At 40.2% G+C, this 25630-nt stretch overlaps 2 protein-coding genes across 2 annotated transcripts; both read left to right on the top strand.

Annotated features, from left to right (window-relative positions):
- Positions 1-6861: 6861 nt before the first annotated feature.
- Positions 6862-15047, top strand: LOC134748407 (uncharacterized). The gene is made up of 6 exons (XM_063683189.1): positions 6862-6971; positions 7539-7708; positions 8076-8269; positions 9180-9387; positions 13136-13225; positions 14907-15047. Exons 1-6 carry the CDS (start codon positions 6903-6905, stop codon positions 15019-15021), a joined length of 846 nt encoding a protein of 281 aa, XP_063539259.1. The 5' UTR covers positions 6862-6902; the 3' UTR covers positions 15022-15047.
- Positions 15048-21174: 6127 nt separating this feature from the next.
- Positions 21175-25394, top strand: LOC134748159 (arylphorin subunit alpha-like). The gene is made up of 5 exons (XM_063682867.1): positions 21175-21286; positions 22489-22622; positions 23213-24037; positions 24123-24286; positions 24451-25394. Exons 1-5 carry the CDS (start codon positions 21199-21201, stop codon positions 25361-25363), a joined length of 2124 nt encoding a protein of 707 aa, XP_063538937.1. The 5' UTR covers positions 21175-21198; the 3' UTR covers positions 25364-25394.
- Positions 25395-25630: the final 236 nt, after the last annotated feature.

The following is a 25630-nucleotide window of genomic DNA, read 5'->3' as shown; positions in this document are numbered from 1 at the left end:
ATCAAAGAAGCCAATAATCATCGAACACGTACCACTAGAATATGTCGAGTCATATATATACTTAGGCAAACTAATATCTTTCAAAAAGAAAGCAACGAGATGGAAATTGACAGAAGAGTAAAAGGAACATGGAAAAAGTAGTGGAGCTAAAGGAAATTTTCAAAAGCCAGATACCTACAAAGATTAAGAGAAAAGTCATGGATTCCTGCCTATTGCCATCACTCACCTATGCCTGCCAGACGTGGAAATTCACAAATCAAAAAAAAATAAAAATAACCTCCTGCCAACGAGGTATGGAGAGAAGTATGTTGAAAATCAGAAAGATTAAAAAAAAATTTTTATTTTTATTTTTTTTATTAGCCTATTTTGGTGTCCCACTGCTGGGCAAAGGCCTCCCCTCGTTTTCTCCACTCGACCCTGTCATCGCCACTTTCTCACCATTTGGGGTAGAATGCGTCCAAGTCGTCCCGCCATCTCCTTTTTGGTCTGCCTGAACCCCGGCCTGCACCGTCTATGGTGCTCCGTGGGTCCCACTCAGTAACCATTCAAAAAATACGGCACTAATATAAGACAAGTATCTGGAGTAATAGACGCCCTAACCTACTCAAAAAGAATGAAATGGCGGTGGGCAGGCCACGTAGCCCGCATGAGCGACGGTCGCTGGACAACGGCGCTAACTAAATGGCCAGGACCGCTAGGTAAAAGAAAACGAGGAAAACCAAGAGCCAGATGGGAAGACGACATCACACATACGGCTGGCAAACAATGGATGACACAAGCCAAAGACAGGGACCACTGGTCATCTCTGGAGGAGGCCTTTACCCTCAGCTGAGAGGGGTTCTCGCTTGACATTGCTATTTATACTTTATTATTATATTACTATTGACTATTGACATTTAAATTACTAATCTGTATTTTGTTGACTCTATTATTTTATTAATTAAAAGGCATAAAAATATTCAATTTAATTGAATGTATTAAACTTAATAATTAATTAATGCCTACTAAGAAATTTATCAAAAATTTGCATGACAGAATAGGGAGTAATAGAAATGTACTGTAACTTTTTACGAAGCACCTTTAACTATTAATTTGATTCTATGTGAGTGTACTTTTTTATATTTGCGAGAAATAAAAGGCTTTTTTATTTTATTTTTTATTTATTTTATATTTACCTTAAGCACACTGCACACTCGTGCGCGAATCGCGGCGAAAAGCCGCGAACGCGAGTGTGGTGTCGATTTCGTTGATTAGCGAACTGTCCACACTCGCGTTCACGGCTTCGCGCCGCAATTCTTGTGGAGGGGGCTTCAAGTCTTTATTCATACTGCCAAATTATAACTACATTTTGTAGTTTATAATATTAGTAATATATAAAACACGGATTATTAAAAAAACGGGCCAAATTAAATGGAATAACAATATTATCCGATTATGTTTTACTAGTTTTTGCCCGCGACTTCGTCTGCGTGGACTTAGTAACCCCAGCAAGAGTAAGAATAGCGCCTGGAGAATGTCTTATAGCAATTATTCAATTTGAGTATATTATGCACACAAATTAGCAGACACTTCATTAATTATCTCAATTCCACCCCGCTTTTTACTTTCTTAAGGGATGATTTGCGGGATTAAAACTATCCTATGTCCTTCTCAGGGACTCAACCTATCTCTATGCCAAATTTCATCTAAATCGATTCAGCGGTTTAAGCGTGAAGAGGGAACACACAGACAGACAGACAGACAGACAGACAGACAGACTTTTGCATTTATAATATTAGTATGGATTGTGTACTATGCCAGTGATTTGATTGTCTTAGTCTTTAAAAAAATTACTTTGTGCACTAGAGCATAAAAGTAGCATTTTGTGCAGTCTACATCTAGCACAAAGGAGAACTTTACGAGCATGAGAAGTGAAAAAAATCTTGCAAACTTATCGAGTGGGGTATCAAAATGAAGAGCTTTGAAAGACGATTCAAAATATATATGCAACATATGCGTTTGATTCTTACTTAATAATAAATCCTTCTATCTTATTTAGTGACGTGAAATGACGACTGCTGATCATAAAAATATATGCAAAAAGATAATATATACCATATTATCTTGCATTGCATTTGGGGGACCTTGATGTAGTGCATTTTTCCATTTAAAAGGTCGCCCGACTGCAATCGAAATAAAATACACAGGTACAGTCACGTCATAAATGTGCATAAACCTTTGTATTTACTGTAAATGACCGTAAGTGTACATTTATATTCCAATTTAAATTCATAAAGTAATGTAACTAACATCAAAATTATTTTTAGCTTTTCAGTTTGCTTAAAATTCAGCAGTCGTGTTTTTAATTATTTTAATTAATTTATTACATGTAATGTTTTTGATGGGATCTAAATATATAGGTACTTCTTAGGTCCTATACTTACCACCGTTTAAATATTCGCCCGTATTGAATTTACACCCTGTATTTAGTATTATTTAGCAACTAATTTGCTTCGTTCGTGGCACTGTTCGCTCACCTGTGGTCGTCAACCGATCAGAATAGCCCAGGAATAGAGGATGGAGTTCCTGAGAGGACCGTTCTCGTAAAACTCTGCTCATAATGTGTTTTTTCGAGCGCTAAGTGCCCGAGAGTTATCTCGGTGTAGCCACAGCCTACTGGGCACAGATGTTCTGATGCCAGTTGTTAAGAGGATACGGGAGCTGAGAATTAAATATTTTAGGTGAATAATTATATCCGTCTCGCTAACGGAAGTAGCCCCTAAAACTAGTGCGATAAGGAGTATAAGGACAAAGCCAGGTTAGACGAAAAATCCTGAGTAAAAATCTCAAAAACGAGGTTTTGTACTCGAATGTTTCCTCCTCCAAAACTTTAAGGCCTCTTTCGTACGAGCGCTTTTTCGACGCGCGTTAAAAAAGCGTTTGAATGACACAAATGGATACATGTGTATTTATTAACACGATGGCGGTGGCGCTTTTTATTAAGCGGTGTTGGATTTTCGACTGAGCGTTGACCGTTAAATCGAATTTAGCGTGCGGGCGGATTCAAGCGCGTTGAAAAGGCGCGCGTGTGTGTGGCCTCTAAATGTAATGAAATTTTATTCTTCTTTCTTTTATTCTTTATTGTATTGCAGTCATGTTCATAATTTTGAGATCTAAATGGTAATGAAATTATCTGTGTCGGACTGTTTTGCTTTCTAGTCTAATTGATGTCAGTTTTGCGGCCTAGTAAATAAGGCCGTTTTTGCGAATATTAGAAGTGCTCTAGCGCCTTAAAAGACAAAAATAAATAAAAAAGCAAAACCGACACAGATATTAACAATAATAATCTGTGTTGAAAAAATCATTGCTCCAGCTTCAAAAATAACGGAGGAAACAGTCGAGTACGGAAATGACCACTCCTGTTGCCTCTTAAGAAAACCAAATTAAAAAGAATATTAAATGGTAGACATTTTTTGACGGGTTTATTAAGATTTACTCCGTATACAGGGCCGCTCGGCTTATATAGATAAGTACATACTTATATACATAGAAAACACCCATGACTGAGGAACAACTACCTGTGCTCATCATATAAATAAATGCCCTTACCGGGATTCAAGCCCAGGACCATCGGCTTCACAGGCAGGGTCACTACCAACTAGGCTAGACCGGTCGTCTGGCCGAGGGGCAATTTCGGGGTTGGTCCCATAGTAAAAGTTGCTCGATTTAGCGAGTAGAATCGAGCCCTGCACTTATTGTATAAGTATTTTTTGATTCAAATCTTGGCGCCCATGCAGGGCCTAACTTAAAAGATTTGCCAACCCATCGCTCCCCCCTCCAAAACTGGTCATAGGGCAAATACGCCCTGATATTTAAGTATGATGGATTTGTGGACTATTAGGTGAAATTTTGCGATTCATTGAAGCCCATGTTATGTCACTATTATTTTTGTATTAATTTGTATATTACTATAATTGGGTTTTGTTTATGACAATGCATTGTAAATTGCACAAATAAAACGTACGTGTGTGACATCTGCGTAATATCAATAACCTGGCTATCATGTTATTTTTAAATTTATTATCCAGTCAATGAGGTAGGGTATACTTATCTATTTATTTAGGTAACTCTTGACTATCTGGGTAGAACTTAATTCTGCATGAATGTATTTTAATAACATAATCGGATAGGTGAAGTTACAAAATACCGTTTGTTTTGCTCAAGCTAGTGCGGAGCGCATTTATTTTCTTCAGCAGTCACGATATCAACCAAAAACAAAATATACGATCGCACACAATCATACAAACGCACGTAAACGTTCCTCTTTGGAACATTATAGAAAAGAGAAATAGAAAAATAATAACCGGCCAAGTGAATCGGACTCGCGCACGAAGGGTTTCGTACCATTACGCAAAAAACGGCAAAAAAACGTTTATTGTATGTATCCACTTAAATATTTATTTTAATCTGTTTTTAGTATTTGTTGTTATAGCGGCAACAGAAATACATCATCTGTGAAATTTCCAACTGTCTAGCTATCACGGTTCATGAGATACAGCCTGGTGACAGACGGACAGACAGACAGACAGCGGAGTCTTAGTATAAGGGTCCCGTTTTTACCCTTTAGGTACGGAACCCTAAAAAGGAGCTTCCAAAAATATTTTTGCAATGTATTTTCTTGTAATAATTTAAAACTCGAAAAGATAAACGAAGGGGCATAGCTATTTGCTGTATTTAATCATGTTTCATTGTGCACAATAAATAATATTATTATTATTAATAATAAAAATCTAATTGTGTAAAAATATTTACCATAATGTCAACATCCAGAAAGGAAAATGTTGTCTGGAGAACGATCCACTTTCCACATCAAAATTGTACTATCCGTTCCTAGTCCGGCAGTTGAGACCTAGACGTAACTTTTCTACCTGATTTAATTATACACCTAATGAAATTTTTTCCTCGTCTAGTAACACTAACGTTTCGTGTTTTTGTATTTTTAGAAATTGTACCTTTACTTCGCTTACGTTGGGCTACTTTAATGTTGCAGAATTCGAGTTGGTAATTAATTTTATAAGTGCAGCGAATAAGGCACTTAAGTATAGGGGAAGTGCGCGGGTTATTAACCATACAAAAGTTTGTGCAACTTAGGTAATATTCGCATGCAACTGCAGCTGCATTACTGTTACGGCGTTAATGAATGAATAAATGAAATGAAAATCTTTATTTCAGGCAACTAGTGGCCCATAAATACCTTAAAAATTGCATACATATTGTAAAAATATATTTTTAAAACTAAACACTACAAATCACATTATGATGCGGCGTTGACGCGGGCGCTGTCACTGTCGATTTCCTTGATAAAATGGGTTGCCGAATTACTGCCGCGATTATAACGTTTAATCCGCCACTCATTTTATAATGAAAATTTACTGACAGCTCTCGCGTACGTAAATTTCACAGCAGTCGTCATCTGAATGTCAGCTTTATGGAATATTTGCTAAATGGAACGGCTTTCATTCAAGGACTATGATATGATTATGCTCTCGACTACGGGTGTAGTCGAAAGTCAGGCATGCGATTTTCAGTCTGAAAGCTACGGATTCAAATCCTGGCTAGCATATAGAATACCTAATCAAAATAGGGAAGTAGGATCTTGCACCCAACAAAAACTGTTTGATGTTTGACGTACACAAGTAATAAACTATTCCTGTTGGCTTTTTGGTTTATTAATCTTTTCTAAAAAAATCCTGTACATATGCTGTACATACTACGTGCTTCAAGTACAAAGAAAGAAAACAGTAATACTTTTTACGGAATAATAATCTATCTGAACTATGTATTTAGGTATTATTTTGTCGTACGATTTGATCGATTTTTAACCTCACGTTTAGGCACTGTTGCGGACGGAAAAGCGACTGGTAAAATATCAAATGATATTTCGTACATAAGTTCCGAAAAACTGGTACGAGCCGGGGTTTGAACCCGCGACCTCCGTATTGCAAGTCGCACGCTCTTACCGCTAGGCCACCAGCGCTTTTTAATATTCCCACAATGTATAATACCAAAAAAGTAACTGCATTTCAACTTGAGTTTGCTATGTCGTACACCAATACCTTCCTTTTGCGTAGGAAAATGGAATATTCAGCGAATTGTAATTAATACCGCTTTCAACTGGGCAAAGAAATCTCCGTGGAGCCATTGAAGCATGTAATTGCATACTAAAATAACAGTTAAATCGCAAGCTGGACTTAAACCAATCAGGTGCAGATGTCGTATGGTATTGCAGACGCTCCGAGCGAATCGCCTCAGGAAATTAACCTTAGAGTTTTGGGAAGCGTACACTTTTCGTAGCCGTTGGGTTTATTTTTATTAAGCATATACGTTACGTCTTTAATTTAAAAGCGCATGGACGCTTACAACTTATAAGCAACCAACGATTGTATGTAAACGATTACCTTTTAACTGACGAAGTTAACATAAACTTGCGTATGAATTAACATAAATGACCTCCGACGTTTCGAGGATGGCATTGTCCCCGTGGTCTCGCAGAAGACTACTACTACTACAACTGAGTCGCCTTCTCCGAGACCACGGGGACAATGCCGTCCTCGAAACGTCGGAGGTCATTTTAAAACTTATACGAGATTAAGTCCCGTTTTCGTAAATAATAATATGACAGTGACATAAGAAAACTTCCGTAAGGCACAGACATGTTAAATATATTAATAACGGGTCACTCAGCGTTTTTCGACTTAAAATACGTGAGTGACCCGTTATTAATATATTTAATATGACAGTGACATAGCCGTTATTCTGGCTTGAACTGACGTGAAGCGAATGCTAGATAAGCGATGACTATGACAACTAGATCTACTTTGAAGTAGGAAAATACTTGTAAAAATTGAGTTAGTTTATGAGAAATGTTGATACCTTTTGTATTACTGAGCTTGTTCACGTGGACGCTCACAGGAGCCAGCAGTGATTGTAGGGTGGGTAGATTTTCTAAATAAAGCATGTCAGTAGCGGGGTAAAACAATATAATACTTACTTATTTGACTGGCTGGTGCGATGATCCAAAATGAGTTTTGGTCTCCAACACCAGAGCACGCCAAAACAATATAATAATTTATTTTACAGTACATATGGTGCTACTTTCTCGCGTAAAAGAGCACTTTTCGTGCATATGTCGAAAGTTTAAATAGCCATATGTACTGTAAAACGTTGTACGATACACATGCGAATAGGTAATTCGCAACTCGTGTTACTCGTGAAGGGAGTGTTTTAAATCACCACTCGTTTCGAATTTCCTCTTTTCCGCACTTGTATCGTAAATAACTATTTTAGTACATATGGTGCTACTTTCCCGCACTAGTGCGGGAATAAGCCTATGTCGAAAATTAAAATGGCTATATAAATGTACTGTAAAACGTTGTACGATACACGTGCAAATAGGTAATACGCAACTCGTGTCGATTTAAAACACTCCCTTCGGTCGTTGCATATTTTCTACTTTCCACACTTGTATCGTAAATAACTATTATTTTATTTTACAAAAGCTGAGAAGCGTAAACGTGCGGCAAGATGGTGGACTATGCTTCGAGGTCCTTCCATGGCAGCTGCAGCCAGTGGACCTGGACAACCATTTGAACCATATGCGACAAAAGCTGAGAAACAGAACTCCTACGGAGTACAGGAAGGTGTCTCCTCGCCAAGCACTAGTTAATAGGTATCATTATCATTATAACCACTAATAGTTTGAAAAAATTGCACAACTAACTATACTAGCGACCAGCGGCCCACTGTATCTAAACCCAGTGGACGCCTATATACTTACTCAAGCGGAGGCGACCAGGGGAGGGATCCAGTATTTAGAGCTGTTTTTTTCATTATTTTTTTGAAATATTTTGATTCGTGTATTTAAGTAGTAACATTACTATTGTAAACCCGGTTAGGGCCGGCCGGGTGGCCTAGTAATCAGGGCGTTAGCCGCGTAAGCTGAAGACACCGGTTCGATTCCGGCCTAGGCCACCGGAAGGCTTGGTCTCTTTTTCTTTAGTACTTATGTGACATCTATTTCTTTTATTTTCTTTTAGCGAAGTATCCCGATACGTTGACACGGTTCTGGCACCATTCCTAGATGCTTACCACAGGAACATCCAGACCTCGTACCAGCAGTTCACAGCGAAGCTGTTGCGCCGGATTAAAGAGGAGATCAATCAGGCGGTGCAGAAGAAACAGAAATTATACGATGAGTTTATCAAGCTGGCTAATAAGCTCAATGTGCCGGGTGAGTGGATTTTAACTTTACGTGCTTATTGTAATGCTATCCTTAGGTATGCTGCGAAAATAAATATTGGCCTGTAGTGCAGAAAAGTAAAACCCATGACAATATTAACCATACAGCCGCCTTACACTGGGGTTTCATCCGCCTCCATTGTCCTACACGCAGAATCGCAGATCCAGTGTTGTTGACCTAAAACTAGCATATATTTACGTGTAGATTGTTTTGGACAAATAGTTTACTAAATATTGACGACCTGTCTAGCCCTGCCTATGAAGCCGATGGTCCTGGTTAAAATCTCCGTACGGGCATTTATTAGTGTGAAGAGCACGGATATTTGTTCCTGAGTCATTGATGTTTTCTATGTATATATCTATTATATATCTTTGTCTAAGTATCCACAACACAAGCCTTATTGAGCTTACTGTGGCTTAGTCAATGTGTGTAATTGTAGCCGCCGTGCAGGTCTAGACGACAAATAAAAAGACGACTTCGATTTGAAGTAAACGTGTAATATATAGGTGCTGGTTACTTTACAAGGTACAGTTGAGTTGACAACAACGGTTAAATGGTGTAGAAGTGATGGTTCTAGTATGGAGGCTGATGCGAAAGTGATTTAGCTAAATTTGAATGTTAAAAAGGTAGTCTAAATTTAGGTGCCTCTAATTGGCCGCGATACAGGTTATGTGGAGCGCTCCTATTGGTGCATTTAAATAAGCCTCCGCATAGTAAGCGAGCCCGACGGCTGCGTTTAGCTACTGCATTACAAATAAAAGGTTGCGTTCGCAACAGTAATAATGTTCTAGATAATATTTAGTTATTTGTAGGGTCACTATCGACTAAATGCTGCATTGTAGCTCAAGGAGGCCGTAAAAAATGTACTTGTACATCCATTTGGTTTTCCAATTTCCCACAGCATCTTGTGATGAAGAACGCCGCGCCGCACGCACCCTGGCTAGCCAACACGTCTCCGATATCCACAAGTGCGTGGAGGCAGCCAGAGACGGCATCGCTCAGATGGGCGTATACGCTGATGAAATGATACAATTAACCAGACAACACATGCAAGCACAATTAAATGATGCTACAAGGTCGTTTAATGAGGGCACTGTGGTTATACCGAAGTAAGTGCTGCTTACCGTTAAAGATTCTAGAGACGACATTGCACAGATGGGTGTGTACGCTGATGAAATGATACAAGTAACCAGACAGCATCTGCAAGCGCAGCTCAATGATGCTACAAGGTCGTTTAAGTATTTATTATTATTATTTGGGGCGTTGTGGGCCTTTGAGTGTCACGTCGACCAAACAGTGATCTATTGTGACGGCCCTTTAAAGCTCATTACTAATGCCCGTTGAATCCAGAAAATTCCAGATTCTTTGGGCCGTAATGTTCTGTACCTCATAGGGTTGCAGTACGTGCCGCCCTAAGTAGGTACTTCTTTTTGACATTAGTGGTCCACAGGAACAGAGAATGTGCATTGCAGTCTCCTCTGACTCCTGGCAGAACCTGCATGTCGGATCTTGTATCTTTCCTATTTGAAACATGTGTTTGTTCAACTTGCAGTGTCCAGTCAGTATTCTAGTCACCGCGCAGGTTTTGTGTCTTTTGAGCCCTAGAAGCTCCTTAGCAACTTTGCTGTTGAATCCTTTAATTAGAGCTTTCGAGTGTTTTTGTCCTTTGACGAACTTCCACCAATCGATTGCTCTCGTTTTTTCTAAGTTGCTGAGCAGAGAATATGCATCCCGTTTTGTGGTTCCACAGAACGGTTCTGGGCCGACCAGGGTTGTGTCTGCGCCCTTTCTAGCAAGTTCGTCCGCTTCTTCATTTCCGTTAATGTCGGAGTGCCCTGGTACCCATCTAAGTATGACTTTGTTGGAGTTAGCCAGTGCATTTAGGTTTTTTTTACAGTTCTGGACTAGTTTTGAGTTTGACTCAAGTGAATCTAGTGCCAGCAGAGCAGCCTGGCTGTCTGAGTTGATGTAGATATGTTGGTGTCTTAGGTTTTTATCCAGGTTGATCTCCGCACATTTGTTGATGGCGAAGACTTCTGCCTGGAAGATTGAGGCCTGTGTGCCCATGCTGACGCTAGCTCTGAGCTTAGGTCTTTCACCATAGATCCCACATCCTACATCATTGCCTTTCTTGGAACCATCTGTGTACCAAATATGGCTTCCCTCCTCAACGTACATTTGGCCGTTGGTCCATTTGTCTCTAGGAGGTATTTCTACTGTGAACAGTTTGATAAATTGACATTCTGTGTGCGTGTCATCAGTGGGCATGCTAAGGGTTTTATTTGCAAAAACCCAGGCCTTCAGTTTGGTTAGTGCTTGAGAGCGCCATTTTGGCCTGTTTAGCGTGCATATTCTGTAGACGCACTGCTTGGCCTCCTTTTGCACCTGCAAGTGGAGTGGTAAAATGTCCAGCAGTGCATCGAGGGCCGCCCCCGGTGTCGAGGAGAAGGCGCCTGTTACTGTTAAACAAGCCATGCGTTGCAGGCTGTTTAGAGTATCTATTGCCGTCTTTTGGCTGGTTTTGTTACACCAGACTGCGGAGGCGTAGGTTATAATGGGCCTCACTACCGCTGTGTATAACCACATAGCAATTTTGGGTCTTATACCCCATCTTGCTCCTGCCATTCGACAGCATGACCACATGGCCATTTTCGCTTTTTGTATAATTTTCCTCAGGTGAGCGTTCCAAGTTAACTTTTGGTCGAAAGTGACCCCTAGATACTTGACCTCTTCTGAGAACGGTATTATTTGTCCATTAAGTCTTGGTTCTGTAAGATTTTCAAGCTTCCGTTTTCTTGTAAATGGTACTATTACCGTCTTACTCGGATTAATGGACAGGTCATTTTCTCTACACCATTTGAATATTGTGTTTAGAGCTCCTTGCATTAGGTTGGATATAGTGTGGAGGCAAGGGCCTTTGACAATGACTACAAGGTCGTCGGCATATCCTTGTGTGTCATAGTCTTGGCCTGACATAATTGCAAGAAGTTGGTCCACTGCTAGGGTCCATAATAGTGGGGATAGAACGCCTCCTTGTGGGCACCCTTTTGTGGTATAAAATTCATGCTCTATAGTATTGAGGGTCAGAGTGGCTACTCTGTTCGAGAGCATGCTATGTACCCATCTGGTGGTGGTTTCGTCTACTCCCTTTGATTTCATACCATTAAGTATGGTCTCTGTGGGCGTATTATCGAAAGCACCCTCGACGTCAAGGAACGCACATAGAGCGGTTTGCTTTTCCTCTAGGGTTTTCTGCACCTTGTCAACCAGGTCGAGTAGGGCAGTCTCCGTAGATTTCCCCTTTTGGTAAGCATGTTGGTTTACACTTAGTGGTCTATCCACCAGGTATTTCGCTCTAATGTGCTGATCAATGATTCTTTCCATCGTTTTGAGTAGGAACGATGTTAGACTAATAGGTCTGAAGGATTTAGGTTGTGAATAGTCCTTTTTCCCTGCTTTCGGTATGAAGCGTACCTTGACCCTAGTCCATTGATCTGGTATAATTCCCCACGCAAAACTTGCTCGGAATATTCTGGCCAGATGCGGGAGGAGGAGGTCCTGTCCTTGCTGTAAAAGTGCTGGAAACACTCCGTCTTCTCCTGCCGATTTAAATGGTTTAAATTTTTCCAATGCCCATTTAATTTTGTTTGGTCTAAAGATATTAGTTGCCAAATTCCAGTCGATATTGCGTGCCCTGTGGATTTGATTATTCCTTTGGGCGCATAACTGTGTGTTACTGGTTGTGTACGAACCGGGGAAGTGGGTGCCTCTGAGCAAGTCTAGAGTTTCCTCTTCTGTGCTCGTAAAAGTGCCATCTGGTCTTTTAAGAAGACCGAGATAGTTGGTCGGTGTCTTGGAAAGTATTTTGTGAATTCGCGCTCCTTTGTGAGTTTGGGCAATCTCTTCACAGAACCTTCTCCATGACCTCCTTTTTGCCTTCCTGATTTGTTTATTATATTCAGTCGTTTAAGTAAGTTCCGTTTAGCGTGTTGGATCTCTCTTTTTAAGTATGGTGGAGGATTCTACAGATGACATTGCACAGATGGATGTATACGATGATGAAATTGTACAAATAGCCAGACATAATTATGCTACAAGGTCGTTTAATGAAGATACCGTAAAATGGGGTGAGTAGGAGCAAAACTGAGATTCAAACCTCGATAACATTTTATTTTTACATATGCAAACTGAACTGAATGGTGTATATAATAAGTGTTCCGGACGTTTGTATTTTAGTTTTTATTTTATTTTGGGTAGTTCCATTTCATAACTTTGACGATAAACAGGAAATCCCACCTCACCCCGTAGTCCCTCTTAATTGGGGTGAGATGGGTTTTCATACAAAGGTGATTTTGGAAGATTGTTGGATCGTTTTTTTTTATTATGAGTATTATTATAGCTCCATTTTAAATTGGAATACTTACATTATTTTTGTAGCAGTAGCCTTAAAATTCCATCTCACCCCCTTTCATTCCTTCTCTCCCCATTCATAACCCAACTCTCCCCGCGAACCCTACTCACCCCATTTTACGGTACTGTGGTTATACCAAAGTAAGTTCCGTTTAGCGTGTTGGATCTCTCTTTTTACTCGTAAATGTGGATGGAGGATTCTAGAGACGACATTGCACAGGTGGGTGTCTACGCTGATGAGATAATACGAATAACCAGACAGCAATGCACGCCAATCACCAAGACGATCGTCAAGGTCGTGTCAAAACCAGTTCAAAATCGTAACAAGTTGTTATATCTGAATCGGACTCGTAGTCAATATTTAATAAGTAAATGAGTTCTTACCAACCGTATCGTAAACCTTCGGTATGTAAAGAGTGTAGCATTAAAACGACCATACATTTTCAGGGGTGACGTACCAGCCTGCATGCAAGAATTATCCCGCGCGGCAGCCAACCTCGGATACGAGTTGGATCTGACACTGACGAATGCCCGCCGGTTATTATTTACTTATTAAGAACCTACATATATTAAGAGGAAAGAGGACGAAGTCACGTGACCGCTTCTCCATACAAACATAGTCCCATTTTCCTCTCTGGATAACTAACATTATAGAAAATTGTTTTACACAATTTGTTGTATATTAACCATAGCTGTCAAACGAAGGGATCGTTTGATTCTTTTGCGAGTTTTAATTATTAAGTATAACAGTTTTTGGAAGTGTATGGAATTTGTATTTCGCTTCTAACTCTTATAATAAAATACTAAAAAAGCCAAACGAAGGGGCATAGTTATGGTTAACATACAATAAACTGTGTAAAAATATTTTCCATAAAGTCAATATCCAGGAAGGAAAATGGCGAAACGTTTGTATGGAAAGGAGAAGCGGCCGTCCACTATCGCCATAAAAACTTATGTTTATTATATATAAGTATTTGGCCTTACAAAACAGTAGACACAGTTTGTCTGTGGAATCCGCGGTCTCAAGTCTCAAGTACTAACTTGAGACTTGAGACCGCGGAATCTACTAAGATTCCATAAAACTACCTACTATTTAGTAATAGTACTATGATCCAAAATTAACACGAATAACTACGTTCAGCAGGCGTATTATGGATCGCTTTATCCTCGTGATAAAATTACTGTCACTTTTTAACTTCTTCTTCTTCTTCTTCCTACCCTTATCCCACGTTATGTGGGGTCGGCACAACATGTTTTTCTCTTCCATTCTCCTCTATCTTTCGTCACCTCAGCACTCACTCCTTTCTTTCTCATATCCTCTTTTACACAATCCATCCATCGCTTTTTGGGTCTACCATACGCTCTCCGTCCATCAACATTCATCCCTAACATTCTTTTGCCTATATGGCATTCATCCCTCCTCATCACATGCCCATACCACGCTAACCTACTACTTCTTATCTTCTCCGTTACTGGTGCTACTTTCAAACTTCCCCTAATATACTCATTCTTAATCCGATCCTTCCTCGTCACTCCACACATCCATCTCAACATTCTCATTTCCGCTGCGTGCACTCTTCTTTCATCCGTCACTTTCGTCGCCCAGCATTCTGATTTCGCGGGATAGAAGTGACGGACACCGTTTTATCACGCTGTCACGTAGACAAAAACGACCATCATAATCGTACTGGGGCCCTATTCGAGATGCACAACTGTCAGTTTCGGCTTCAACATCAGTTCAACAGTGGAATGAATCATTTGTTCATCAACTGTGGAAAGTATCATTTGGTTGTACACCAAAACTCATTCATTGAAAAAATTATGCAACAAAAATCAACTTTGTTTTCTTACTACTATACGGTTTAAAATGGCTCTGAACTCTGCGTGGTTCGGTTTGGTTTCGTTGTCACCTAACTGTGGATTGCTAATGTCAAATTTACCTATTTGACAACACACGATTTCTTCCATTCAACTGAAGTTCAACACGAAACGTCACTTAACGCATGTCGAATACCGCTCCTGGTGTGACTATTATTTGAATGTCGAAGTTGGCGAAATGTGATCAAAAACTCAGACAAAACTAAAAATAATATTGATATTTAGACTCAAACGTATTGAACTTGTGGACTACATACATAGTACATAGTTGTAGTTGGGTGGTTTTACGGTTATTTAAATTACATAAATGTTTATATTTCAATTATTGAAATGATTATAGGTTCAACGAGCAAGCCTGCGAGCAGCTCTCTACGTGCAGCACTCACGCGCGCCGCGTCTCGGATGAGGCGGCTGCTAAATTAAGAGAACAGTTGTATCAATGCGTGTATGCTTAGGGTTAGTACCTAAGCGTCTAGTTCTCTCTAAAAATTACGGAATTTAACTCGAAACTTTATGTGTAAATTACTAAAGGTTCAACGAGCAAGCGAGCGAGCGGCTCTCGACGTGTAGCACTCACGCGCGCCGCGTCTCGAAGCGGCTGCTAAATTAAGAGAAAAATTATATCAACACATGTATATATATGCTTAGTGTTAGTACGCGTCATGAACGCCAATTAGAACTTGCACTATGATGTCAAAATGATGTCATTGGCGCATGCATTTAAGTTATTTTTTATTGTATATACCATTAACATTACGTTATTTGCTGAATAAATGCTTTATTATTTTACAAAAATGGTGCAAGTATTAAGATATAATCTTATTCCACTTACCTGGCATTAACATGTCTTTGTGACAGCTAAGAAACATTGCTATTTTTTTTAAGTCATCAAATTATTGCGTTATGCAAATAAACCGACTGTTTAGTAACAAGCTACCGAATCAAAGTTCGGATCCACTCATCTGTATTTACATTCATGGTAATGATTAATTCCGGAAAACCTGGTGGCAGTAGTGAAGTTTACTGTCGGACGATGAATAGATTGGCCGGCGACGGAGTTAGGAAAAATTATAAATTAATAACTGGAGACGCATTCGACATTTCTGTTTATAAGTATTTTTAATCTTTCAAGACATTATAATATCACATCTCGACCGGAACAGTACTTGTAAATGTAGGTAAGTACCTACGCGCCAGAAAATATTGCAATTAAATATGTAGGTGTCGCGTTCAGTAAGGATAAAATCCAGCCTAAAAATGATAAAAGATCTTAAAAGCTACCACGTCTGGTAGACGTAACTGGTGACCGAAGAGCTGGAGGCTTCCTCGCACAACGTATCAGCATTGCGATACAGCGAGGAAATGCCGCCAGCGTTCTTGGTACAAGGGCCTGTTTTAGAGTTAAGCTAGTTATTAATTTCACTTAGTAGTACAACTGTATATATCTTGTATGTAAATAAATGATTTTAAATTTAAATAAATAGAGGACAAGGTCATGACTATGTATTTAACTCATCATAATAATTATCAACCTTTTATCGCCCACTGCTGAGCAAAGGCCTCTCTTTGAGTACGCTACTTTTCCCAGTCCTGAGCTAATCTCATCCAGAAGTGACCTGGAGTCTTCCGAATGTCGTCCATCTAACAAGCCAACGGTTTATACTCGTATATTTACTGCCCTAATACATTAAACAGTTGTAAATCGCGTTGCCGGCGTTACGGCTGTTATGCTTGTTGGATTAGTATAAGTACAGCTTTAAACAGGTCCAAAAATTCTCAGCTCCGTGTCTCGACCCTCATCTCTAATTATAACCTTTTGTCCGTCCACAGTTACTCGCCAGTGCCAAATCAAATTATTCAAATACTTCAGCGCCTAATGAATTTAGATTAGTTTCCCCAAATTAAAACTGGGTCTTCATTTGAATGTTAGTTTTCGAATAATTCTTGAAGGTTGGGGAGTGAATAAATATGCAATTGTTTTATGGTTCAAATAACACAAATTTTGCCTTTTTATGGTCCCGAAAGGATCCATAAAAAGGCACAATTCCCGAATGGAATTCAAAGTTTATAAATGACATTGATTCGTATGCACTTTTAGAAATATTGATAAAATATCGTAGTGAATACGAGTATAAAGGATGACTCACGTTAGACCGGGCCGTGTCCGGGCCGGAGCTTCCGGCGCTTCGTTTTCTATGGAAAGCATCACGTGATCACCTGTCATGTCATAGAAAAGTAAGCGCCGGAAGCTCCGGCCCGGACACGGCCCGGTCTAACGAGAGTCATCCTTAAGTGTGGACATCATGTGGACATACAGGTAGATACAAGTGAAATACATAGCTTCCCTTTTTTTGGCTTCGGCCCGTTAGGAAAATAGAGAAAGATTAGACAAAGAAACATTAAATAAAGTAAAGTAATCACGAATTTAAACAAGTTACTTACATTTCTATGAACACGAAAATAATTATAATGAAAAATAGCTGTACAATTATATTATACCTACTTTTATAAAAAAACCATGCAATTGGTTCGAGTTCATAAAACGATTTTTTTATATCACTTCTCTCCCAAGTGACCTCAACTATGATAATATACCTAGTTAGTAGTTACCCAAAAATTCTTCTAATTTTTGATTACCACAATTAGCATTATTATAATCAATACAGCGAAGCAACTTTGCTTTCTCTAGCTTCCTCCAGTAAGTAATAACAAAGCAAATATAATGTTAATAGGTGGTAAAATTATTTTCCTGATATGTAGAGCGAGCTGCAAAACAGCATGAACATCAAAACAGATTAATCTTAATCAAAGTGTATAAGACATAACTTACCTCAGCCATTTCACTTAAACAGTTTGTGACCCTAATAAAAAACCTCGCGTAAACCATATTCAGCACATAGAATATTCAAAGGGCGCCGCAGGGTCTTCTCCATCTCTAACAACCACTGTATAAATCACGTGCGTTGAGAGCTCGAACAGGAATAAGAAAACATAAGGCCCCAGAACACCTATGCTTGTTATAAAAATATATCTACGGCATCATAATACAAGCTCCGAAACGTAATCCCTCTGAGAATACGAACGGGACACCAAATTTTGTCACATCTATTAAATGTGCTCACCGAACTTGCGCACGTATCACAAAAATTTTAAGGCTTAAAATCTATTGGGGAATTCTTTATACTTTGTAAATTTTTTTATACATTGTACGTAGCTTAGTGAGTAGGTACGTAGCGTATGCTCAGTGAATCCATCTTTTTGTAAAGTTATTGTTGCCACGGAGATGGTTGATATTAGGTTTCTTTCAGATGTAAGTAACTTTCTGTCGCCTTTTACCTGAAGAGGGTTCTGATATTATTTACACTTCCCGTATTGAGGAAAGCGCTACTATGGGGAGAGTGAGAGCACTGCTTTAGATTACGATTGCAATAAATATTTGAGTAGCTATTTACTTAACTACTTGACGGCAGGCATCTTGAGGCCGATTCGACCGTACATTTTGATGTCTAAATCATGTCATTTTAGTTGTCAGCATGACTGTATTAACACGATCGTGCAATATAAGCTGTATATGCACGCCTGAGAATCCTGAGTTGTTTAAAAAAATATATACAAAATTATGTAGTCTATGTAATATTGTCTTCGGTTACCGCGATAGTTACTCATGAAATAAAACTATGAAAACGGATTATATCGCGTATATTGAATTTATAATACATCCCGACGTTTCGAACTCTTTACAGCGTTCGTGGTCAACGGGTAACGGGATGTATTATAAATTCAATATACGCGATATAATCCGTTTTCATAGTTTTATTTTATGTAGTCTATGATTTTATTAAGCAGTCGGTCTTGTAAGAACAAGACATGTAAGGTCGTTTATCTTACTATTCACTCCTATATCCTATAGTTTGAAATGATAGCTGACCGGGTCGTGTAGACGCGGCCCGCGGCTATAATAATTGGCCCTTTGCATTTTTCTTAGTGGATACATGTTTTTAAAATATATACTGTTTTGCACGAGTGCGAGCGAGACGTAAGTGTAAATGATTACAATATTGCACAATTTCATCACACATTATCATCAGATGTGTAAAAATCGTGAAAGCTTAAATCAGTGCTTCGGAAACTATCCCAAATAGCCCTTGGTAACCGTCGTCAGTTTTTACTAGCTGACCACTGACAAAGCGGGCAACTTTGCCCATTTGTCGAACTAAATCGCGCATGACGAAGTTCTACAGAGGTCTGTGCTGACATTCCTAATGTTTAGAAAGCGAGTCGTACTATGGGTCTACTGTTTAACACAGGAGGTTGATCTTTGTGATTGATTCGCGTCGCACGCACGATTTTCATTACATTTCATGAATCAGCGGTACCGATCTTGAACGTCGTATCAAAACAAGATCAAAACCGTAACAAATTCTTAAATATGTGTCGGCCTCCGGTGTTACTAACATTAGACTCGAATGCGCTTTTCAATGGGAACACATGCTAAACTTGTAATGGAATAGTTTGAAATTAAAAGGGTGCTGTTTTGTCCATAACACTTTAGATTCAAGACCTTGGCAATTCTGTTCTTCCAACGAAAGAAATAATATATGAATAGGATTCGTTGTGACCGGTACTGATATTTTATTTGACTATAACTATACCTGCGCACATTATTTCCATTTGTAAGATGATTGTAGTAACACTGCGTATCTCAGGGCTGTATAATATCTATATATCTTTTCAGTCTTTAAATCTGTGGGTCCGTCGTTACTTTCCATTTTTGAAATCAAATAATATAGGTAATATAGGTATATAAGAACATAAAGAACAGCCATAACCTTGAATTTTACTATCTCCATGACAGGTTAACTTATCAACACCAAGAAAAAAATGTAATCAATGTCAAATTCCTCAGATAAACAAAATCGTGAACTTAATCATACCAGTCCTACCTACTATTTATGTTGAAATATGAAATGCAACGTGATGCACCTTACTATGCGATAAGGTCAATTTGTACCCGTGCCATGACTACCATGTGTCACTTACAGTGTTAAAACTGACATATATGCTAACGTTTACGTAATTTACTTTCTATACATCTCGCTCGCACTGATATACGAGTACGAGCGAGATGCATAGAAAGTAAGCTACGTTCTCGATAGCGTCTATGTCAGTGCCAAGCTGGCGGTAGCCACACAGGTATGTGATCTTTTATTAATATAGAAAAAGACGGGTAGTCTATCTCGCCGCGTGATACAGTTATGAGACCTAGCACAGGAGAGGCGCGACAGGTATGTCGCTCGCGAGATATATTACCCGCCTTTTCCTAACTGTATTAATTAAAGAGGCAACCATGGCCAGCCTGTTTGAGGCGCGGGCGGGCCCGAGGACGACGCTCCAAGTGGGCTTGCTTAGCCCGCTTATGATGCGTTGAAGGTGGACCATCGAGGAAGAGGAGTGTCGGTATTGCGGTAAGCCGTTCTCCCTATCCTCGGCGGTCGAGGTGGGATCGCAGGGGAAGAGGAGTGATGGTATTACGATGCGCCTCCTTATCTCCTGCGAACTTGGCGGGGCCGTTCCGCTGTAACGGCGTTGGTGGGGCTGCAGAGGAAGAGAAGTGTCGGTGTTACGATGTGCCGTTCTCCTTGTCCTCTGTAGCCGAGTTGTGGTTTTGCGGCAGGACCATAGACCTGATCTGTCGCCGGGCGCCGGGAAAATTTCTGGCGCCCTGGGCTTTCTTGTGGCGGGCTCGGGGGGTCCGCTACAATGCAGAACGGAAGCCGAGGAGGAAGGCGCGTCGTACCATCTGGCGCGCCTAGTGTGAAGGGCCTTCGGGCATTCGCGAAGGAGCCGTTCGTGGGCGGCTGCAGCCGGTGGAGTCGCGGATGAGTACGCAAGCGTTCCTGTAACCCCACCAATAGGGCGGCGAGGCGGCGAGGGGTTTTTAGTGGGTACACCGTGGGCCTCATTAGCCTAGACGGGAGTCCCACATAACCACTCGGGTCACCCCCCGTACCCGGGTGGTATGCGGAATGCATTTTTCCCTCCTAAAAAGGAGGGGTAAGATCGCCGGGACCGACGCACGAATACGATCTAAAACTTAAACCTTGTATGCCATTGATTGCTAGTTAGTCGGAGGTCATAACTATTTAGATTTTCGGACGCCATTAAAATGTAATCTCTGAAATCTTACCGCGGGGAACTCTTATTTTGCTGCTTATTGTTGCTAGCCCTATTTGAATAAAGCATGTTTTTTTAATTTGCAGTTCAAGTAAAAATGAAGTTACATACATACGATTTAATATTTCCAATGATACTTGACATCATTCCAATTTTCGTCGCACTTTTGATATTTGATAGGCAATCTCGTAGATTCTAGACCTATGCTAATTGAGGCTTGTAAAGTTTCATACCTATAATATTTAACAAACAATGGGCCGTGATTACACTATCACTAGCAGGTCAGCTCATTAAGACAAAATTCGAAACGTAATCAATGTCAAAGGTCTCAGATAAACGAAATTGAAAACATATTATGAGATATTCAATGTGAATGTTGCTATGCGATAAGGTGTGCGACCAGCTATATAAACCTGTGCCTGGGGTAGGTTCGGCAGAGTTGAGGTAGCAGGGGAAAGATGAAGACAGTCCTGATCTTAGCGGCTCTCGTGGCGCTGGCGGTCGCCGGGACCGTACCGCACAAATACGATGTGACACTTAAACCTGGTAAGAAATTTATTCTTTAAGACGAATACGGACGATGTCACATCGAAATTTCTCCGTACAAACGTACGTAGTCTACATTTTCCTCTCTGAATGTATTATATTATATAAAAACAAAATTACGCATTTTGATGCACATTAACTATGTATGATTTTATAAATTATTGTAAGAGTTAGGAGCTTTTAACAATTTGTATGGAATTTGTTTTTTGCTACTTACTCTTATAAAAAAAAAACAAAAACAAACGAAGGGCAAAGCTGTGGTTAATACACAATACATTGTGAAAAATATTTACCTAAATAAGTTTTTCAGAGGTCAGATTTTTGGACGCCATAAAAATGTATTCTTATAAATCTGTCCATGGGGACCTCTTACATCTCCAAACTTAAGTGGAAAAATATACTGTCTTGGGTGGGACTTGGACCCACGACCACTGAATGGCTAGCCCAGTACTCTTCCATCTGAGCTACCAACTGCCCAACACAGCAAATATCACCACCATATGGGCCTTTCAGGGAGGCACCCCTATTATGGTGTGGTGGTATTATGGTGGACATATTTGCTGTGTTGGTAGCTCTGATGGAATATCACTGGGCAAGCGATCCAGTGGTTGAGGCCCACTTGCAGAATATAGTTCAGAGTATAGTCTCTTTGTGTTATCACAATGAGGTGTTTTGTTTTAAATGCATTTTGACGACTGGTCTGGCCTAGTGGGTAGTGACCCTGCCTATGAAGCCGACGGTCATGGGTTCGAATCCCGGTAAGGGCATTTATTTCTGTGATGAGCACATATATTGGTCACACACGTTGGTGGCACAGTCTTGGGTGTTTTTATGTATTTATGTAATTGTATAAAAAGGGGCCCACTGACTATCAGTTCGCCGGACGATATCGGCCTGTCAGTTGTTCGGAACTGTCAAATTTTTGTTCTAACTGACAGGCCGATATCGTCCGGCGGACTGACCACTGACTATCAGATAGTAAGTGGGCCCCTTTATATATATCGTTGTCTGAGTACTCACATCACAAGCCTTCTTGAGTTTACTGTGGGACTCAGTCAGTCAGTCTGTGTAAGGATGTTCTATAATATTAATTTATTTATAATGCATGTCTTACTTTACATACTTATAGTAGCTCAGCGTAGTAGGTACTTATGTAAATTGAATTATACAAATTTTATAATAGTATATTTTTATTGTTATAGTTGACGCTCAATACCTAGACCGCCAGGACAAAATCTACTCTCTTTTGGAGAACATTGGACAGTACAGGAAGGACGCTGGCTACTGGAAGATTGGCTACGAATATGATGTCGAAGCTAACATTGACAACTACACCGTAAGTTACTGCTGCAAATAAAACTTGGTATAGTCCGACTCGTAAGCTCAAAGTACGGTTCCAAACGGAAAAAAGCATACAACTTGCCACAGCTGCAGAGTTAAGTGACCTCCCCTGCATAGAAATTAGTTTGTAGGGAGGATCCCTGAATTCTGCAGCTTACTGTACCTACTGTGGAAAATGGAAGCAACTTGTCAAGTGGGTATTTCCCAAACTTTTCCCATTTTTGTGTTCCCTCCTTTCTTTCGTATAGGACTATGCTTTTGAAATTCGTTAGCGAAATGAGCCTGACTTATAGGATTGTAATACCTAGATGTCTTGCCAAATAAACAGTGACTATTTAAGCCCTCCACTTGCCGACACGGCTAACACCATAATCTAGGCCATCCGATCGCGGCAGCACCCGTCCTGATTTCTAGAGTCTAATAAAATATAATTTTGGAAAGGTCAGGCGCCTTTTTACCTTAATCTAAGTACGTGGTTACACTTAAAATAATACAACTTAAAATATTTAATATAATAGATTTCTTCCCTAGTTGATAGGATTAGTACCTACATTAGACCTCGCTAAGCAAACTTTTTTATTTCAGAACAAGAAGGCCGTTGAAGAGTTTTTGCTGTACTATAAGAGTGGCTTCATGCCCAAATACAAAACCTTCTCCGTCTTCTACGACGACATGAGGGAAGAGGCCATCGCTCTCTTCAAGCTCTTCTACTACGCCAAAGACTTCGAGACCTTCTACAAGACCGCCGCCTTCGCCCGCGTGCACTTCAACGGTGGCCAATTCCTCTACGCCCTATTCACCGCCATCTACCAACGCCCCGACACCAACACTCTCGTTGTATCTGCTCCGTACGAGATGTACCCTCAGTACTTCGTCAACACCAAGACTTTCCTAAAGGCCTACCGTACTAAGATGCAGAACGGCGACTTCGACCACGCCTATGCTGCCACCCAAGGCATCTTCCACGAGCACGGCAAATACGTCTTCTACTCTAACTACACTAGCCCCTGGCTGACTGGCAGCGAAGAGGACAAGCTTTCCTACTTCACTGAGGATATTGGCATGAACTCGTTCTACTACTACTTCCAGACGATTAACCCGTTCTGGTGGAATAAGAACGACGAACACTATGATAAACTTCGCGGAGATCTGTTCTTCTTCCAGTACCAACAGCTCATTGCTAAGTACTATCTCAACCGTCTGACCAGCGGACTTGGAGAAATCCCTGAATTCTCGTGGTACAAGCCCATCGAGACCGGTTACTACTGCCAGTTGTCCACCTACTACCCCTTCTTCTCGAGGAACGAATACTACCAAATCAACAAGCCCGAAAATTACCAATACATTTCGTACCTTGACTCCTACGAGAAGACTTTCCTGTTCTACTTGGAGCAGGGTTACTTCAAGGCTGTAAGTATAACTCCTAATAAATATTAAACAATTAATTTTTACACCTTAATATTCATATTTTATATGAAATTAAATTCCTTTACAGTACAACCAAGAGATAGATCTGCGTGACGAAAAGGCCATCGACTTCGTTGCCAAGTATTGGTTCACCAACGTTGACCTGTACGAGAAAATGCCTAAGAACTATGAACGTTTCTACGAGATCATCGGTCTTCACCTCCTCGCCGGCACTCCTGAGCCCACTGACAAGTAAGTTGTTTTTATTTATTCCTAATTTAATTCTTATCTAGCTGTCAATCATATTTTTTTCAAGTTATTTATTTCGACATGTTTATATGTTTTGAAAGTAATTTGTGAAAATACTTTGTGAAATGTTGGAAGTGGTTTAATATAAGCTTCGTTTTGATACGTAGGTACACCATTTTCCCGAGCGCTTTGGAGCTGTACCAGACCTCTCTGCGCGATCCCATGTTCTACCAGTTCTACGCTCGCATCCTGGACTTTTTCCTGCAATGGAAGGAGTACCTGAAACCCTACAGCTATAGCCAGCTTCACTTCGAAGGAGTCAAGATCAACGATGTTAAGACTGACAAGCTTGTCACCTTCTTCGAGCCCTACGACTTCGACATCACCAACGACATCTTCCACAGCATTGACGAGTTCAAGGCTAACAAACCTTACGAGGGAAATACTTACGATGTCTTCTCTGTTCGTCAACCTCGTCTTAACCACAAGCCCTTCACCGTCACTGTCGATGTCAAGTCTGACGTCGCTACCGACGCCATGTTCAAGTTCTTCCTTGGTCCCAAATACGACGGCAATGGCTATCCTATTAACATTGAAGACAACTGGATGAACTTCGTCGAGCTAGACTGGTTTGTTCACAAGCTGACCCCTGGACAGAATAAGATCAAACGCCAGTCCCGAGACTTCTCCCTGTACAAGGAGGACTCCGTTCCCGCGGTTGAACTCTTCAAGCTGTTCAAGCAAGGAAAGGTCCCAGTCGATATGTCTGAGAAGTTCTTCTACCAGCCCGAGAGAATGATGCTGCCTAAGGGTACCAAGGGTGGCTTCCCCTTCCAGCTATACGTTGTCGTATACCCCTACACTCCTCTGCCTAAGGAGATGGAAGAGTACAAGGCTTACTTCCCCGACATGAAGCCCATGTCTTATCCCTTCGACCGCCCCGTGTACGAGACTTACTTCAAGCAGCCCAACATCTACTACGAGGATGTGTTCATCTACCACGAGGGAGAACACTACGCCAACTTCTATAACGTTAAGGAGTACTACCCTAGCTATAAGAACCAGGTGCCTAAACACTAAAAGGAGAGAGAAGAAACGTCCAAAGTGTGTTATTAGTCTAACGAATTGTATATAAAATGATACAAAAGTAGAAATAAATAGTTAATCTACTAACCTTTTTATTTTATTATGATTTATGATTAAACTATAGAAAAACTAATTTATCTATAAAAGTTTTCCCATCATTAAATAATATTTCGTAGCGTTTTGTGAAACACAAATTTACTCGAAATATTTCTTTTTACATTTGCTCAAAAAAAAACCGCCACGGCTACATATGTAGCGATC

Source organism: Cydia strobilella, chromosome 16 (genome assembly GCF_947568885.1).
Source record: "Cydia strobilella chromosome 16, ilCydStro3.1, whole genome shotgun sequence".
In the NCBI taxonomy this organism is placed as follows: Eukaryota; Metazoa; Arthropoda; class Insecta; order Lepidoptera; family Tortricidae; genus Cydia; species Cydia strobilella.
Note: the sequence above shows the minus strand (reverse complement) of the source record. Positions and strands in the feature narration are given on the sequence as shown.

Bases quoted from the DNA above. Each gene is read 5' to 3' on its own strand.
- LOC134748407 (XM_063683189.1), top strand. From the start codon at position 6,903: ATGTTGATACCTTTTGTATTACTGAGCTTGTTCACGTGGACGCTCACA. The intron at 6,972-7,538 runs GTGGGTAGATTT...ATTTTACAAAAG, and splicing joins GAGCCAGCAGTGATTGTAGG to CTGAGAAGCGTAAACGTGCG. The intron at 8,270-9,179 runs GTGAGTGGATTT...AATTTCCCACAG, and splicing joins TAATAAGCTCAATGTGCCGG to CATCTTGTGATGAAGAACGC.
- LOC134748159 (XM_063682867.1), top strand. From the start codon at position 21,199: ATGAAGACAGTCCTGATCTTAGCGGCTCTCGTGGCGCTGGCGGTCGCC. The intron at 21,287-22,488 runs GTAAGAAATTTA...TTATTGTTATAG, and splicing joins CGATGTGACACTTAAACCTG to TTGACGCTCAATACCTAGAC. The intron at 24,038-24,122 runs GTAAGTATAACT...ATTCCTTTACAG, and splicing joins AGCAGGGTTACTTCAAGGCT to TACAACCAAGAGATAGATCT.